Source organism: Numenius arquata, chromosome 7 (genome assembly GCF_964106895.1).
Source record: "Numenius arquata chromosome 7, bNumArq3.hap1.1, whole genome shotgun sequence".
Classification (NCBI taxonomy): Eukaryota; Metazoa; Chordata; class Aves; order Charadriiformes; family Scolopacidae; genus Numenius; species Numenius arquata.
Genome location: NC_133582.1, coordinates 14,860,834 through 14,880,078, shown reverse-complemented (window position 1 = coordinate 14,880,078; position 19,245 = coordinate 14,860,834). Strand labels below are relative to the sequence as shown.

The following is a 19,245-nucleotide window of genomic DNA, read 5'->3' as shown; positions in this document are numbered from 1 at the left end:
TGGCAATTGTGGACCAGTGGCAGATTATGACGCCAGATCCCTTCCAGCAACGGTTAGTGCTCAAGGGGCAGAGTTAACTGCGTCAGCCCGAGCAGCTCACCTGGGAATTGGAAAGCAAGCAACCATCTATACAGATTCAAGGTATGCATTGGTAGGCATACTGCGGAAAGAATGGGGGGTTATCACCTCCTCGGGAAAAGCTGTGCCTAATGGAACAGAAATCTGGGACTTGTTGGATGCAATTCAACTTCCCAAAGAGATGGCTGTGGCTCATTGTCCAGCCCACAGAAGGGACACTACTGTAATCAACAGAGGGAATGCCTTAGCTGACGCAGCAGCAAAAGCCGCGGCTCATCAGCCTGCGGTGAAGATTATAGCAGTTACTTCGGGTAAGAGATCATGGCCTGATGTTGACTGTCCAAAAGAATTAATCAGATGTGACAAGTGAAGAACAGGAACAGTGGAAAAAGTGGGAAGCAGTGAAAGATGAAGATGGAATATGGCCAACAGGGGGGAAACCTGTCTTACCAAAGAAATACCCGATGACTATTAACTAGACGGTTGCATGATGAAGCTCATGGAGGAATGAAAGCAGTGGCTAATCAAGTACAGCAAATGTGGATGGCCGCAGGTGTCTAGGCAGCTGCTAAAAGAATTATTAATGCCTGTCCTACCTGTCAAAAATTCTCAAATATAAAACCTGCACATGAATTGGGAAATCGACCATGGGCGTTTTTTCCCATTCCAAAGATTGCAAATAGATTATGCTGATATGTCTGCAGTGCATGGATATAAACATTTCCTAGTGGTAGTAGACCAATCATCAAGATGGGTAGAGGCTTTCCCAACAACAAAAGCAGACACTGAAGGAGTAATAAAAGCTCTCCTTGAAGAAATCATTCCTAGGTATGGAGTACCAGACTCTACTGAATCAGACAGATGGTGATATTTCACTGCAGAAATAATAGACTTTTTAAGAGTTTAGGGATAGAAAAAAGATTGCATGCTCCTTATCACCCCCAAGCATCTGGGCAAGTAAAAAGAATTAATTGAATTATTAAGGAGAGAATAGCAAAAATTTGCACACATACAGGGTTAAAGTGGCCAGAAGCATTAAATTGTTGGGGTTCACGCCAGAATGGCCTCTGCTCACTGCTGTTCAATTACTGGGCAACCCGCCACCTGCCCGGGAGCCCTGCGCTACCAGAGCCGGAATTACTTTTCCCAGGCCCTCCTTTTCAGTGGCTCCTGGCTAATAACTGGGATGGGCTGGCAGGGGGAAAGCAGAGACAGCATGAGACTGAGAACAGCCCTCCAGGATTCCCTCACTAGGTCAGTTATGGCCACAGGCAACACCCTCACGAGCCAACAGGGCAAAGGAGCGATGTTGCCAGCAACTAATGGAAGATCCATAGGTGGGCTCCAAAACAGTGGCATTAAGAAGGAGCCTCATCATCTGCAACATGAGCAATGCCCGTTTTCCTCCTGATCTGGCTCCTGTGATCGGCTGAACACATCAACCAGAGATTTTCTACAGGACACTTACACTGTCTCCCGCGTGGATTTTACAGTGTCTAGTAAGATCTTAGCTCACCCACTGCTGACCCTTCAAGCTGGTGCACCCACAAGTCTTCCTCATCTAACGGGGTGCTTTCACAAAACCTGTAGGAACCGAATCATCTTTGAGAGCTCTGCCCCTTCACCTGACTGAAGTAACAGACTCAGTGGCTGAACACGCTTGCAGAAAGTGCATTTTCTCTGCTTACAAAAATAGGTTGCACATGCAGATTTTTACCTGTCTTGCATCTTTTTTACTGTACAGAAGCCTTTCACTGCCTCACTGAAACATAAAGGACTATAAACCCATAGAGGGAGGTGAGCGTCATGCGTTCATGTGTCTTCCAAAACAGCTACTGCGAGAATTGTCGTCACTGCAGAGGGTGTACAATACTCAAAGGCAGCGTATATAGCAAAAGACATAGAAGGAAGTATCTTAAACTTTGCCTATGAACTCTACAAGGATCTAACTGGGAACAATTACAAAGAGTATCAATGAAAAAACTAAAGTATTAAAAAAAAAAGAATTAATTAACACAGAACCCTTTCCCAGAAAAAAAAAAAAAAAGATATTTCTTCCATCTATGGATTACTGTATCACGGCACCAGGACATTTCATGCCACTCATTGGTTATTACCTTTCTCCCCACTTCCCACATCAGAGTCTCCCTTAATGTTGGGACAGCACTTCATTCCCACTGAGGTATCCCTAATGCCTCCCTTGCATGTGATGCCATCACAACTTCTGTCATGTTTTCCCCCACACTCTGAACTTGCAAGTACTGAAACAGTGAGATATTTATGAGATCCCATTTATGAGTGGCTGTACACTTGACTCTGAAGCTGTAGAGACGGGCACATTCTCACGAACGGGCATGATTAGCAGCCTTTTCTACTTCAAAGAGGTAACCTGCCATTACTGGTGTGATGCATGCCAACACAGTATCTGCCTTTTGATTTCACACCTTTAGGGCCGCATCCTCTTGTAGAGGATGACCATTCCTGCAACTAAATTCAGAATGTAGACACATTTTAAATGTTTGCCCTCACATGGCTGCTCAGAGTCCACCCTCCAAATCCTTAGGACTTCATACGTCAGAACTACTTTCCTTATCCAAGTTCTCACACGTCTTAAGAACACTGTGCCTTTTGGTCCCTTATTTACCCTCTGACTGTTTCTTCCCAGCTTCTACCCTTACTGCCTTCCTCACTTCCATGCCGGCTGTACTCCTGCAGCCTTCCCCGCTCCCGTTTCCCTCGCAGACCCCACTGCCCGCACGGCCCAGCTTCGGTCCCACTTGGGCTAAAACCAGCGCCGGCCCCACAATCTACCCTGCCCACCGCAAGACGCCGCTCACGGCCCTCCCCGGCCTCAAGGCCCCAGCACTTCCCGAGGACACGCATTTCGCGCGGGGATGAAGGGCAGACAACAGGCAGCGGCCGAGGCGCTACCCCGGGGCAGGGGCGCCATCTTGCGGGGAAGAGGCGGCGGCCCGGGGGCAAGGTGGGGGTCGGCCCCCACGCTGCCTGCAGGCCATCGCTTTCGGCCGCCCGGGCGCGGTCACGGCGCCCCTCGGGACGGGGACGGGGACGGGGACGGGGACAGGGACAGACCCTGGGTCGGGGACGAAACTACCCCTCTCCGATCTCTCCTCAGGCGCCTCTCGCGGCGCGAGGGAAGGCGAGGGGCGGAGCTTTGGTCGAACCAATCAGCGGCCGGGCGGGGGTGTGGGCGGGTGGGAGCGCGCGCGCCTCCTGTGACGCCACAATGGCTATGGTGGCTGCACAGTGACACGTCTCCTTCCGCGGCGGCGCCCGGGAAGGCGGGGGGAGCCCTCGTTCTCGCGGGATCCCGGAGCGGCTGTTGCTCGGCCCCTCGGACCGGGCCGCCGGCGGGGACGCCAGCGGCGGCGCGGGGGGTGGTCGGCCGGCGCGGCGCAGCCGGAGCTGAGCGGCCATGGCGGGGCAGCAGTTCCAGTACGACGACAGCGGCAACACGTTCTTCTACTTCCTCACCAGCTTCGTGGGGCTCATCGTCATCCCCGCCACATACTACCTGTGGCCGCGGGACCAGCACGCCGGTGAGCGGCCTTGCTCCGGGTCCGGGCCCGGCCTGCGCCTCCGCCTGCCGGCACGGGCGTCCCCCCCCACCCCCGGCGGCGGCGCGACCCCGCGGCAGAGCAGAGCAGAGCGGGGCCGGGCCGGGCCTCCCGCTGGGCCGGGCCCGCACCGGCTCCGCTCCGCCCCGCACGGGCCGTCCCTGCAGGGAGAGACCTCGGGAGCTGCCGCTTCTTTGAGGGGGGCGGGAAGCGTGGGGGGGCGCCGGTCTGTCGGTGGAGTCGGTGTCAGCCATTTAGCGGTCCCCGGGGGGGGGGGGGCAGGCGGTAAACGGCGGGGTCCGAGCCCGCCGCCCCGAAAGCGCGCTGGGCTCCGCGCCTCGGCTCCTGCAGAGTCATTGCTGCGCCGGGGTGTAACGCTGTGGTTTGAGATTCTCTTTTTTTTTTTTTTTTTTCTCTCTTTCTCCTTCTCTTCCCGGGGTGTTTCGGGGTGGGTGACCTAAATTTGCATCGTGGGAAAAGAATAAACTATTGAACGTTGTTTTGGAGTTGAGGCCAAAGAGGAAAAGTTACCCGGCCCCGCTTTTATTCGCTGAAAGGTCACGGCGAGCGTGAAAATGGGGCTTTAATTTTTTTTTTTTTTTTTTGTTTTCTTCATTGCAAGTCATGCAGTGTCCTAAGTGCATGATTCCTGTTCCACCCTTTGGGATGATGTTTTGTGGCCCAAGCGATGTTGGAAAGTTTCTCAGAATACTTCTAAATTTTCTTCCACGGTCATTTCCCTCTTTGTCTTTCCTGCATCCTTCTGTTCTCAGAGAGAGAAGGCATTTTGGTATATAGGCTGTCAGGGACACATTTTTAACTGCAGTTTTGAGGTGAAAAAGGCTGTAGAAATTGTGTTTAAAGGCAGGATAGTAAATGCTCAGTAGACCAGGGATGCTTGATGCTGATTCCCATCACTGAAACTACTGACCTTTTAAGAACGCTTGTGCTTTGCAATATGAGACAGATCCCTTTCGTTCACTGCGTCTTTTTTTACGTTCAATATCTGGTGTTATTTAGTATTTTAGTATGCCATTTTAAATGGCTTGCATGGTTCTGTTTAACATAGTTTCATATGTAAAAGAAATACTCAACACTGAAATCTTGCTGCTATACCCTCTAGTGAGGAGTAGGTAGAACAAAAATTGATAGAACAAATGTTTTGGTGCTAAATCATGGCTGTTTACATTCTTGGTTGCTGACAAACATGCCTGGGGTTTCTGACAGGGCACTGGCTTGAGAACCTCTTTGAAGGATTGATCTCTGCCTTCCAGATACTACCTGTTGTACGGCTGAGGAGTTAGTTCTTTCTGTTGTAAAGAAAGGTTTCTCTGCCTTGTCTTGCAGAGTCCTGACTGTTGCAAGAGGGAGACGTTACTGCTGTTGAAGACATTTTGTAATCTTTGGGTTGTTATTAAGGAGCTGGGGATCAGAGAGGGAAGACAGCTCTGCTTCTGTAACCTTTCTCCAAAACTCAGTATTTCTGTTTTATTTTTGTTCTGGTGGAGGGTGGGAGGCAGTGAGGGAGAAAATTGCTCTTTCTCTTGAATAACATTTTACTTCCTCTGTAGTTCTTGGCAGCTGCTTCTTGAGAAAACTGATGTGACTTGGTTGAGATGCTGTGCAGAATGGTATGGCCAGCAGTGACACTTGGTGCTGTTTGAGGGGCTGACAGAAGCAGGAAAAGCCGTAGAAATGCTGTCAAACTTGTAAACACTTTACTAGCCTTATGTTTGATCTTCAGATATCCTTATGGAACGGCAGAAAATGAAAACCTAACTTTGGAATATGACTATATGGATTGTACCCGGTTTCCAAATAGGCCTGCCGTTAAACATTACTCATTTCTTTCCCTCTAGCCAGCGTTGTCAAATGTGTGGAGGACCTGCTGCATATTGTTCTGCAATTAGTGCTAGATTCTTGCAAAGCTGTATCCAGCCGTACTTTCCAAAACACAAGGTAAATTGTATTAGGCTGTTGGTAGAAAAATGAGTCAACTAAGTGGAAATCACCAGGCATGGCAGTGAATGGAAATGAAAGAATGATTTCTGCCTCATAATTGTCTCAATGGATTTAAAAATGTTGGTATAGTCCAATTTTTAGCATACGGCTTAATAGTGTGCCTACAGTCTCCAGGTTGAGTTCTGTTCTGCAGGCTCTTTCTTGAATAAAGACTTGAGGTGCTGTGCAGATCACAGTCAGGGCTATTGGAGCGCTCCCATGCTTCATTGTGATATGTTCTAGTTTAATCGTATGGGTCTTGAGTGACTCGTTACCAGCAAATCGCTCTGAATAGTCTTCACTCAACTTCGTATGTATTCAACCCTGTCTGTTTCGGCATTTGAACTGGATTTCAGGAATAAAGGAAAACCTTGTGATGATGCAAAGTACTGATTGTTTAGCCATGGTTTCTTGTTTTCAGAATAGTTCACTGAAAAAAAACCCACCCAAACAAACCAAAACACATGTATCATTTCGGAAGCTAAGAGAAGACCTGTGTCTTCAGGAGAGAAGTTTTCCAGCACTGCTAGCTTCTGATTTCTGTAATGAGCAGGAATATCTAGACTTTGATAAGAGATGTTTATTTTGATACTAATTTAGAACAGGTTTTCCAAGCGGTGAGGCACAGTACAGGGCCAAACACAGCAGACTCTGCCAAGACCTCTGCTCTCTCCGTGTAGGACCAACTAACATTTTTGTTCCAGAATTGTGTTTTGTCCTACCTGTGCTAGAGAGTCCAGCCTAGAGATGCCGTTGTGGCCATGGGCAGAATTGGTGAGGTCCAGGTGGACTAGCTACCTGTTTCAGCCTGCCAGGAGCAAGGAGATTGGATCAAAGCGAACTTGAAGTAAATCCTGTCCTCCTCACTTCAAGACATGTTTTGCAATGTGAACCAGAGCACCCGAAAGACACAGAGCAGATGCCTTTTTTGCTAAAAACTAGGTTGGAAGATGTGCCTCAGCCACGTTGTTTTGTGAGGGCGAACTGGAGCTAGTCTGAAGCAAGAGTGAAATGCTTGTAGCGGGGAGGTCGAGCCTTCTGTGCCCGCTGCTTCCTCCTACAAGTGCCCTGCCGCAGGTTGCTGGGACTTGGTAGAGTCGAGAGCTCCAGTGGAGGGGGAGGAACGGGAGTGCGAAACGTTCACAACTCTCTATGTGCGTTGCGCCCCCCACGTATGCAGGAATATGTCTCTGGTTTATTCCTGTTTTAGTATGAAACTTAAATATGGCCCAGATCCATGAAAAGATGGGGTCAAACTGGCTTTGAGCTGAGGGGTTTAATGCAATACAAGAACTGGAAATCAAACATGCCAGGGTTTATGGATGTACATGCGAATTTTTGGCACCAAGAATCTGAGAATTGCTGATGGTCTGTAACATTGTAGGATTTGTTCTGTGCTGTAATTTTGTAGTAAATGCCTGTAGAGTAAATTGAAGAAAAAAAATAAATCAGTGTTTGTTTTTGCCATAGTGAAGACTGGAACGTAAGAATATATCTATACTGCTTTACTGTTTTGAGAAGACTCAATGTGTTGCCTAATGTCAGATTTTTAGCAGGATAGGTTTTTATTTGGCAACCCACTACGATTTTACTCTTAGTGTGTTTTTTTTTTTTTTTTTTAAATGAACTATTGAAAGGCCTTTTCAATACCGCTGTCTTGAAGAACAGCATGATTTAACTTGTCTCTCTCAAATCCTGAGTAAAATTTGAGCTGCTTTTATTTCCTGGATGTCTAAACCTGCTTTCTCCAGGCATTCTGAGAGTCCATATGAAGTGTTGCTACAGCCTGCAGTAGAGATCAATATTTGTATTTGGGGTGGTTTTGCTGTGGTGTGGTAGTCACCCTGTGAACTGTTCTATAATTTCATTACCTCAGCTTTGATAAACCAAACAAACAGGTAATTGACTTTGGGAAACGAATTTGTCCCAATGACTTTATCTCCGCAGTGTTCATTGTAGAGCTAATAAGGCTCTTGTAAAAGGTTAATTGTTCAGCTTTGTGTCTTGGGCTGCAGTTTCATAACTGCTTCAAGGTAGCAGGGCTCTGACAGAGTATGTCTTGCATTTCTTCCCCTCCCTTGTGTCAAATAGAGCATCTGAGCAGTGTGAGGGGCTGGAACAAACTCATTTGAGCTAAAACGGATTTTTTTGCCTTTGTTTTCTTTCTTTTTTTTTTTTTTCCTTGTCTTTTACTGTGTATTAGTTTCTGGGAATGACTCACTTTGTGGATGTCTAGGATGGTGCAGGACATGGCTTAGAGCTGGGAGGGGAGAAGACTGATTATTTCAGTGGTGGTGATCGCTTCAGGTTATGGTGAAACTGCCATGTTGTCTATCCTTGACTTGTATCTTTAAAAAGTGTGTGTTTTATTATTAAAAAACCCCACAACAGTTCATACTTTTTGTTGAGTTTTTGGGTACTGTTTTGGGTAAATATTGGTATAACTTCAGCATAATTGCTGTAAGGAGAACTATTGCAGCGACTGTTATTGGTTTGGAATAAAAAATGCAGTTGCTAAAAAGTCATTATTGTGCAGATTCACTTCCTAACTAAAAGGTGTTTTCTGAAATGGGAATTTTTAAGTTGTTTTTCACAAAGTTGATTGTGAGAGTTGAAGAGAATATGTTTTTCCTCAGCAATTAGGGATGGTTAAATACCCGTCAGAGTGTCTTCGTGTTGTTGGACTTGCTTTGAACCAGTTTCACTGTAGGCTTGTGTGGCTCATCTTCAGCATTTAGAAAGGAAATGGAGAGCAAGAGGTGATTGAATTTAGTTGGATAATTGTCCAGTTGTTGCACAATGCAGATGTGTTTGCTGAACTTTCGTGTACTTTTTGACTTATACCTGTGCTGCTGAATTGAGACACGTAATTATAAAGCTGTGCTGAAACAGGTGGTCATAGAGTGCAGTGTGCTTCGTAGTTAAGTACATGTATCTGTGAAAGCTTGTCATTTCATCCCATTTCTTAGTTGATTTAGGTCTACATTAAATAAATCATCCTGTTTGGGGCACTGGTTATTTATAGTGTGTCGCAAAGCTGCTGGAAAGAATAAAAGTCTCTCTCCTGATTTTTTTTACAGTGACTTGAACAAAACAAGATATTGAAAACAGTTCAAAATCCCCAAAGAATAATAGCTGTGAATGCAGGGATAATGTTAATGGAAGTTTTCTCTCACAGTCTCTTCTATGAGAGAAAAGAGGCTGTAGGAGCTATTCTGCTTGGAACATAGATCTTCCTTCTTGAATTGTAAGAACAGAAAAACCTGCTGTAGGAATGGGGGGGGGGAAAGATGAACTGCTGCATTTTCATATCTAGGAAAAAATATTTGAAACAGATAAAAATTGTTCAGTTCACTTCCATTGTGATAGAAATCCATACAAAGCGTGGGGTTTTTTTTTTTGTTGGTCCTATGTCCCATCTGCCCCAACATATATGTTGTCCTGTTGCTCACTGGCCCTTTTCCCCCACACCCTCCGCTCTCAAGTGTTCCTGAGGTGTAGCAGAAGTTTTCTTGAAGAGTACTGGGCTAATACAAAGAAAAACTTAAAAAAAAATCTCATTAAAGGAGGCTATTCCCTGCTAATCTTTGAAGATGCCATGCATCTAGGAATTGGCTTTGGCTGTTTGAGAACCTCCGCTCTAGTCCGGCCTTTTTGCATTGAGGCTGGACAAAGTATAGAAATACTTAAAAATATAGCTTAATAGACAGCTATTAAAAGGGGGGATAGAATATAATGGTGATACTTAATACTATTATTAATTTTTTTACTACATTGGTATTTTGAAGCAGTAGGGTTTTTTGCCTGCTACTGTAGGTAGGTGGTACTTGGCACCCGTGTTCAAAACCTTGAATAGAAGTTTCAAGAAAGTCCCTTCTGTAAGGTTTCCTGTGTTGGGAACCATACTTCTCTGTATATCTGCCCACTACACTGGATATCACTATAAGTGCCCGTGTAAATAGGAAGGTTTCTCTGTAATTTTTTGGTGCGTTTTTCATCTGTAGATCTCGAGGCTGTCTTCGGAGATCCATATTAATCCCCTGCTTTAAGGTGGAAGTCGAGGAGCTGAGGCTATAAAGTTTATTTGGCTCTTTGAGGACAAACAGTGAGTCTGCAACTTGGATGCGACTCAAGCTGGTGTAGAGAATGCAGGCAGCATTCCTTCTGTTTTATTTGTAATGGAATAACGAGCACTTGTATCTTACAGCAGCTGTGGGAGAGGAAGGGCAAATACCTCCGTACTACCTAAGGCTGCTGCTCCCACTCGGGGGTAAAATCCCTCTGGGCTGCTTCTAATCCTCTGGTGAGATAAGATTGGGAGTGGGTTAACTGTGACCCCTGTCCTTGCTCACAACTCGTTGAGGTCTCATTAACCTCACCTCAAAAGTATTTCACAGCATTTTGCTATTTGGTAGCACGGGATAAAAGGACAGGTTAAAAAGACAGGATGCCACGCTCATTGCTAATGCGGTGGACGAGCATGGCTGTGAAAACTTGATACCTGTGAATATAAGCATTTTCCGCCTGTATGTGCATGTGCTTATCCTTTCCTGTTAATATAACCTTTGAGTATTAGTGTCAGGAAGTGGGAGGAGAGTCAGTGAAATGCAGTTATGCATTTAAGAACTGTTATTACATATAAATTGATTTTTTTTTTTTTTTTTTTTAGGTATTGAGACATTGAGTGTACTATGGTTAACTTAAAGCATTTCAAGTTCAGAAAAATGCAGCTTATTAGGTGACTGTTAAAAGGGAGAATGGAATGTAATGGTGATACTTAATACTGTTCTGTTAATTTTTTACTATATTGCTATTTTGAAGCAGTAGGGTTTTTTTGCAGAAACATTTGAAGAAAGGGCAAACATTATGAGATGTCATTAGTGATGCCTAGCAATTATCTCTAAAAATACTTTCCAAAACAAAGCATTTGGACAGGGCTGTCCAAACTGCTCTGTTATTTGGAAAAAAGGCATGTCTTTTCAAGGAATTATTTGGAAGTACTGTAATCTTATTATAAGCATTGTAGCCTCCTAGCAGCAGAATAAAATTAATAACCCCCTATTCGAGATTACTTGAGTAGCTTCAAGACTGTCCATAACACTTAATTCTGAAAACTTTTTTGTTGCAAGATAAAGATCAAGCTATTACAAGAACTTTATCTCTCATTACATGTACATGAAAATAAAGCTGTTTCTGTTTCTTTAAATTTCAACCTTTGTTATGGAAGCTTATGAAAACAGTGTTGTAAAAGTTTCATTATAAACCTTGTTGCTCATTTTATACTTGCTGCAAGGCTGTCTTGGACTAGTGATGTAGATGACCCTGAACCAGGGTCCTACCAGGATGTACTGGCTATGTATTCCTGTTAGAGAAGTCAAGTTAGTGCTATTTAACCTGATATATTTAAGGGTAAAGTGTGATGGGTTTCTTGTGGTTTCATGAGTAGCTACACCATTCTGGCAGGAGAAGGAGGAATTTGGAGAGGAGCAAGGTAAATGGTAAGTAATGGGATCAACAGCAATTCTAAAGTGAGGATGTTGGGGTGAGTTTTTATTTATTTATTTATTCCTTCAAATTCATGCCTATGAGGAAGGATGCAAATCTGCAGCATTTCGAACAAGTCTAGCCTGGGGCGGCTGCTGTGTCCTTTCATCCTATGGTGCTGCCTTCTCTCCACCGAGGGATTTGTAGTCCTTCCCCACCCTGTTGTTTGCCAGGACCTGACACACCTGGATCTCCACTTCATGGTGAGGGAGGTCATGCTGGATGGAGCATAGAAAGAGTAGGGAGAAGCCCAAAATAGGTACTTCATTTCTTTTCTGGGAAAAAGATTTGTGTCTCCACCAGTTTTTAAATAAGCGTACAATTGAGAAGATTGAAGAGGTGTTTTCAGATTTTCACTTTATATTTCCCTTGTACAGAAAATTACTTACAAGCATCCTAATTATATATCTGTTGGAGATAATGCATTTTAGGTTCAAAAGATGCCATTATCTTGGTTAGCTGGTTGAACTATTTGAAACTAGGATATTTGCTAGCATTGTGACTTCTACAAAGGCTTACCAATAAAGTTTCAAATACTGATTTTTTTAAATTTCTTTTAAATTATTTTTAAAGAATGGGGTCAGATCAAATGCCATCTTTACTTTTACAGAAGTGCATGCCTTAAGGAAGGAATAACAGGACAAGCATAAATGGTGCTTCCTTTGCATATTCTCCCAGTTTCCAGTGGTTTTTAGTTCAATGACTCTCTTTCAGCATAGCATCTATACCATCCTATGGCAAGGAGTTCACCAGCTCTGCTGTGAACTGCAAGTAATTGCCTTTGTTTTGCATCTGCTTCTGATTTTATTTGACAATCTTTATGTGCTGTACTGGATGAGGCAGTAAACATTCAATCCTGCCTGTCCTGGGTGTCACTTAGGTTTTTTACATCCTTCTGTTACCTCTCCTTGTGCTTTTCTCTCTCCCAGCCGAGAGATTTGTAGCTTATATTTTGGACATAAATCTTCTTATACGTTTGATGGCCCTTGTTCACCTTAATTGAATGTTTTCTACTTGTCCCTCTCCGAGAGGTGCAATAGGACTGTGCATCATACTCAAGGTTTGTACATACCTCAGGCTTACATGGTGGAATAATGTTCTCTTCCTTTGCTTACAGGAGTGCTCTAAACACTTGCTTTGCTTTTTTATAATTATTAAGCATTCAGCTGATGTTTTCATGAAACAGTTTCTCACAACACCAGGATTGCCTTCCCAAGAGGTAATGGTCAGCCCCAAGCTCATCCTTACATATATAAAATTAGGATAGTTCTTATTGCTCTATACATTTTCATTGCCCGACTTGCACGTACCATTTTGTAGTACACTTGCTTGATCTTTACAGTTCTTCAGGATACCCATGTCCACGTCACCCAGAATAAGTTAATATTGCCCAGATGCTTTATGTTACTGCTCACCCCTTTACCCAGGTTACTTATTAGTGAAATGTGAGCATCGTAGTTTTAGCACAGATTCCTGCAGAACTCCTAGCCCTTTCCTTCTGCTGTGAGAATTGGTCATTCACTTTGTCTTCTAGTTGCATACTTATTTTTGTAATAGTTAGATGGTTGTCCTGAAAGACTTTTAAGAGGCGCCTTTCAAAAGCCCTTTGGAAACCACAGACTGTGTCAGTAGGATCTCCTCTTCCATGTGTTTACTTCCTTTAGAGGAGTCACATTTCTAAGGCTCACTTTCCCTTTACAAGAGCCCCACTGATGATAAATGGATGTATGGTGCTGATCCCAGTGTCCACTAATTCTGTGTAATTATTATTGTTTCTCCAAGATGTGCATCAGAACATGACTGAACACAGGCATTTATAGTGGTTGGTGGTATGCTAAGTGACTTTCGTCTACATTTGCTTTGGATTGAATGCGTTCTGGTTTCCTCCCCACACCAAATTGATAAAATAAAGCTAGTAATTAAGGATGTGTACCTCTTGGAGCCCAGTATTGTTGTTAATTTCATCTAAAATTGTTAGCTTTGACTCATGTGGGTGTCATTCCATATTAAAAGGGTCAGTTTTCTGGTTCCTCTCAGACTCTTATTATTTTTGCAGATGCACCTGGAGGTCCAGCCCTACTAAAAATTTGATAATTTAGGTGATGTAGCTTAAAAGATAGTATAGTTAGTCCCACTAGCAGTTTTGTCAGCACAAATGAGACAGTATACCAATGGGAAGGAGAAGGTTTGGAAATGGCTTGATTAGGAGTAATGTAATGTGCCCTGAGACCAGCGAGGCCGCCTGTAAACAGAAAGTCCAAGCGAACTCTGAAAAGAAGTTAGCTTTCAAGGTGCTGAATCATCTTATGTTACTATTTGTTAAAGTTGTTAGTAACAAATGATATCTTTTGGTCTGCAAATATGTGTGGAACAATGCGGTAATGAAAAGTTAGATTACTTTTTGTCTCTTTTACACTTAATCTAGTTGCTGCAAAACATCCTCTGGAAAAGAAGCAGCTTTGCTGTTAAGGTCTTTCGCGGGACTTTCTGTAGTTTATGAACTGCTTGGAATTTTAACAGTTAACAACAACATGATACTTGAAACGGGGTTTTTTTTTTATTATTTCTATGAATATTTACTAGACAGAAAAAAAAAGTGTTTGGAAACAACTAGGGTCAGATTATTCAGCTATAAACATTTTAGTGAAGAGGCTAACTTCTAACTTGGACATGACGTCTTCATAGAGAAACTTGGGGTAATGAGGACAATTCTTACAATAACAGACGTGAAAATTAGAAAGCGTCTATTCAGATAATTTCACCAATATAGTCAGTTCAAAGTCCTGGAACATGCTTTCCAGTTTAAAAAAAAAAAAGTAATCTTAACTGAAACACTAGTGGCAATTTGAAAGCTTTGGGATGTAAGCAACAGCATTTTAGAATGCTTTTATATCAATTTAATTTGCTTCATGCTTCATAATTTGAGGTTTGACACTAGAAGTCAATCCTATTACAATCAGGTTTGTAATTGTTTACTACTTCAGAGGAGTTGCTGAATTTGTGAGTTGCTGTGAGTTTGAATCCTGCTTCTTAGTTCCTGGGGAAGATGGGTTACTGCTTTAAAACATCATTATCAGTGGCTTCTTTTGAAAGTAAGTGTAGGGTTTTTTCCTAATCCTGTGGTGTTTAAATTATTCCGGGGTACCATGCTATATCCATGTGGAGTCTATTTTACAATAATTAACAAGGAAATTGTCAATAGACTTAAGCAAAAATGGCCTATTAATGCAGCAAGAAAGCATTTTCATACTTGTATTCATCACCTGTTATCTGACAAATGGTTCTGTGATTAAAAAAGTAAATTTATTCGGAGAGCCCCATTTCAAGACCTAAATAAATAAATAAATTATCCATACCATTGTTTAATTTCCGTGATTGTTGAAGTAGGAAAAAGTCCAAGACTTCAGCTATTCGCACATGTATGTGTGTACATTGCGTATATATGCACGTTATACATAGCTGTTGAAAGGAAATGGGAACCTATTTAGTGCACGGTTTAGAGGATTAAAGCTGTAGAACTCTGAACAAAAACCAGCAAAATCAGAAACTCTGAAGAGCAGTGTTTCAGCTAAGCTTGTTACCATCTGCTTGAACAGAACAGGTTTAATGCTTGGAGCTGCAGTACCCTTGGGTCATAACCTCCTCAAGACTTTGTGTGCTGTGTATGTTACCCGCATCTCTTGATGCATTCCACAGGTGTAAGTTTCCCAGGCAGGGGTATAGAGAATGCTGCAAATAAGTTTTGTGAAAGTCTGTCTTGAAAGTGATCTTGGCATTTTCTAGGCTGCAGAACTCTGTCACTCTCTCTTTCTTGCTGAAAGAAGTCCTTTTCTTTCGAAACCAGGTAGCATTCTCCTTTGGGTGAATTGTCTGCATCTGGTGGGCAGAATGTTTCATATGCACCTCCTCATATTTCTCTTTCTGACCGAGTCCACTGGAGCTGTATTTTAGACTTGCTGCCTTTGCTTTTCTGAGTTGCCTGAAGGCAGAAAGGATGCAGGAGGCTGGGACATACCTCTGTTCTTTCCTACTGTTTGAGGTCAAATGGTGGAAAAACAGTGGCTTCTGTTTATTCTAGATATTAAGGTTTTTTGATAGTTTTTGGCTGTCCTAAAAATTGACTATATGATCTTTTTAAACTTTTATATGCTTTAGATATGAGTGCTGATACTAACAGTCTTATTTTGTGGTGTGTTTTCCTAAAACTGACCTGTGTTTGTGGCATCTGAAACAGGATTCTGGTGATTAAAACTTCGCTCTTCTATATAATTTCAGGTGTACCTCTTTCCCTTCCCCCTCTTCCAGAGTTGCCCATCTCCAATAACTGTGTATTCTTGTCTCTTTTTTCAGGAGGATGTAAAAAATGAAAAAGAATCTCCTGTAGGTCTTCTTTTGGAGTACTTGTTGGAGCCTCTAGAACCTGAAACAAAAAGGTTAGGTCTAGGTAGGGATCATTTGTCAGCCATTACTAAGGATAAAATGGGTCCTCCTGTTTCCTCAGAAAGAGGTATGTTAAGACTTCTCGAGCACTTCCAGTAGTAGAACAGTGAAGACCACTTCTGCTTCACTGTCAGAAAGGAGTAGGTCAGAAGTAATTTCTGAAGTAACAGCTAGATTAGGTTATCCTACACGGGCTACTAAAAATGAAACAAAACTCATGCAGTGCTGTTGTGGTGGTGTTCACCCCAAAATGGCTTGTATCCCAGATCCTTCTTTTGATGTCTTGGCATAGCCCAGTTGTCTGGAGCCCTTGTCATCGCCCACGGAACTGGTTCGTTCTTTCTGTGGTACTGTTGTTAACATGTTTTGTGAAGCCGTGCCAGCACGCGTGTCACAGATTCTTCTGGCAACAGAAGTGCTCGTGTTCCTGAGCTGCCTGGCAGTGCCCACGTTGCCAGCATCCTTTGTGTTCCTTGTGTGCTGACAGAACCGTGTCGGCTCTGCTAGTCATCAGTAAGTAGTGCTGCGGAGGTGGTGGTGATCGCGCTGTGGTAAAACAGTATGCAGTTGCTGCATTTTATAAAGACCTTGGCTTTTGAAGACAACATTTGTATGAGAAGCCAAAGACTTCGTATTCGTATGAGGAGGGGGCGGGGGAGAAGTGCAGAAAGGCGGTGTGTGTGCGCCGGTGAGGAAGGTATGGGTATGGGTGAGCATCAAACCCAAACTCAAGTCAAGCATGGCTGAGTTGTAGGGCCACAGGTTGTATGTAATCTATGGAAACAGCTAATCCAACCTGTCATCAGCTTCCTTCTGTGTTTGTGTGCCCTGTGTGCCTCACCTACCGCGCGATGGGTGAATTAACAGATGTTGAGACAGACATGAGAAGTTTTTTGCCCTGTGAGGGTGATCAAACTCTAGAATGGGTTGATTAGAGAGACTGTGGGGTCTCTGTCCTTGAAGATATCCAAAGGCCTACAGCCACAGAACAACCTGCTTTGCTGACCCTGCTCCGAGCAGCAGGGTTGGATTAGGTGATCTCTAATCAATCTCTTCCTGAAATGTTCAGCCTTTCTGTGATAACCAGGAACTGTGTGGTCTGGGTTACCCGCCCAGAAAAAACAGAATTTCTGGCTTATTCATCCTAAAATTCCACTCTCTAAAGACCTGGGTATTCAAGAAGCATATGTAAGTTTTGACAAAGAGGAGTCAATTGTTTACTTAAGCAGTCTCTACTGATACCTGTATTGTCTCCTGGAATACAAAGGAGGAAAACCTTTAGTCACCAAATAAAAGAAATAAAGATCAAAGATGGTTTATAATATTTTTTTTAACTCCTTTTTCAATAATTGCTTTGAGTTTGTCAATCAGATGTCGCATACCTTAACTAGAGAATGACTAAAGATCACTGACTGATCTGTAAGTGTGAGATATAGTCAACTTCATGTTGAACCCAAAGAGGTATGTAGCCAAATGGACAGCTGCCTTTAAGGAAGCAAAAGTCTGAAATACTGTTTAATTATTTTCATCCAAAAGTAGTAAGCAGATTAGGGTACAAATAAACTTTTTTTTCCCCCCATTTAGTTATTAGTAGCCTAGCTGTGCTATGGTCTTGATTTTATTTTCATTTATATAAAAGCTTTAGACAATGTTTGATTAAAATACCTACTGGTATCGCTGGACGACCTGACTAGGTCTTTCTGAATAAGTGGAAGAGACAGCACTCAGGTTTCCTTTTGTGCCAGTAATTGTTTTATTTCTTGAGAACTTAAAGAGTGTATGAAGAAGTAGCTTTGGCTGGATATTCAAATAAATTTGTTAAGATATTATAATAGGCATTTAAGAGAACACTCTCAAGGGTAAGAGAGTTGTATTGATGAAAAATTGCTTGTGAATCTCAGGAACTTTGGATGCATCCAGAACAATTTGGAGGGAAATGCAGGAAGCATGGGATGCTTCCCCAGATTATTTACAGAAATGAGCTGGCAGTCTGTGTCCTCATCTGAGAGGGGTGCTTTAACAGTACCTTGATGCATGGATTATTGTTAGCGAGATTAATTCAAAAGCCCACGGATGCATTATGCCTTTGCTTTTCAAGGCTGTTTAATAGCTATTTTAAAAACTGTAGGAGAGATGCAGTATTGTTAAGGGGTTTACCCATCAAATGAGAAGTCTTTTTTACTAGAGGGAAAGCATTCTCCCCATCCCCTCTCATCCCCCAACTCCCTGTAATCCCATATCAAAGGGTGGTGTCTGAAGTGCTCTTCTGCTTTAATGGGGAGCCGTGATCTGGAGTGAGAAGAAACAGAGAACCCTTATCTGCTTTTTTGGGCTTTGAACCACTTTCCCTGACAGAGCAAGGATTCCAGAGATAAAATCCAAAGAAGGTACAATTCCTGCTTCACTGCAAAGCTTTACCCTGAGCAGCATGTAAAGTATTTACTCCTGCGTGCTCGGGGTCTGCAGGGTATTGCAGGCTGTGGTAGGTTGACCCAAGCTGCTCTGTCACTGCCCTCCTCAGCTGTACAGGGGAGAGAAAATACAACAAAAAGCTCATGAATCAAGATAAGGACAGAGAGATCACTCAGCAATTACCATCACGGGCAAAGCCCAGACTTGATTTGGGGAAAATTAATGTAACTTATTGCCAATCAAATCATAGTAGGGTAATGATAAATAAAACCAAATCTTAAAACACTTTTTCCCCCACCCCTTCCTTCACTCCTGATTTTCTCTACCTCCTCGGGGAATGGGGGTTGTGGTTCGTTCATCACATGTCTCTGCTGCTCCTTCCTCCTCACGGGGAGGACACCTCACACTCTTCCCCTCCTCCAGCATGGGGTCCCTCCCATGGGAGACAGTTCTCCATGAACTTCTCCAATGTGAGTCCTTCCCATGGGCTGTAGTTCTTGATGAACTGCTCCAGCATGTGTCATTTCCACGAGGTGCAGTCCTTCAGGAACAGACTGCTCCAGCGTGGGTCCCCCGCGGGGTCACAAGTCCTGCCAGCAAACCTACTCCAGCCTGGGCTCCTCTCGCCACAGGTCCTGCCAGGAGCCTGCTCCAGCGCGGGCTTCCCACCGGATCACAACCTCCTCTGGGTACATCTGCCTGCTCTGGTGTGGGGTTCTCCACAGGTTGCAGATGGATATCTGCTCTACCGTGGACATCCATAGTGTCTGCAGAGTTGTTTCTCTCAGATATTCTCACTCGTCTCTCCAGCTGCAATTGCTGTTGTGCAAGGTTTTTTTCCCCCCTTCTTAAATATGTTATCCCAGAGGTGCTACCACTGTTGCTGATGGGCTCAGCCTCGGCCAGCGGTGGTTCCACCTTGGAGCCAGCTGGCATTGGCTCTATTGGACATGGGGCAGCTTCTCACAGAAGCCATCCCTGTAGCTCCCACTCCTCACCCCAGCTACCAAAACCTTGCCATGCAAACCCATTCCCAGGGACAGTGTGCCGGTTCTGTGGCATGGGAAATCCACTCATGTGAAAGAGCAAGCTCCTTGGGAGGGGAAGGCAAATCAAAAAAGGACCTGATTTATCCACGACTTGCTCATTAGGAATACATTCCTGCTTTTGTTAAGCACAGTAATCATCTGGT

General features: G+C 43.6%; 1 protein-coding gene across 2 annotated transcripts in view; it reads left to right on the top strand.

Moving 5' to 3' along the window:
• Positions 1 to 3,440: 3,440 nt before the first annotated feature.
• The window catches only part of SEC63 (SEC63 homolog, protein translocation regulator), a 63,789-nt gene continuing 47,984 nt past the window's right edge, over positions 3,441 to 19,245 (top strand). For both annotated transcript variants that reach the window (XM_074150266.1, XM_074150265.1), the window contains exon 1: positions 3,441 to 3,638. In XM_074150266.1, the coding sequence (XP_074006367.1) occupies positions 3,515 to 3,638 (124 nt within the window). In that variant the 5' untranslated portion in view covers positions 3,441 to 3,514. The remainder of the gene's footprint in view (positions 3,639 to 19,245) is intronic.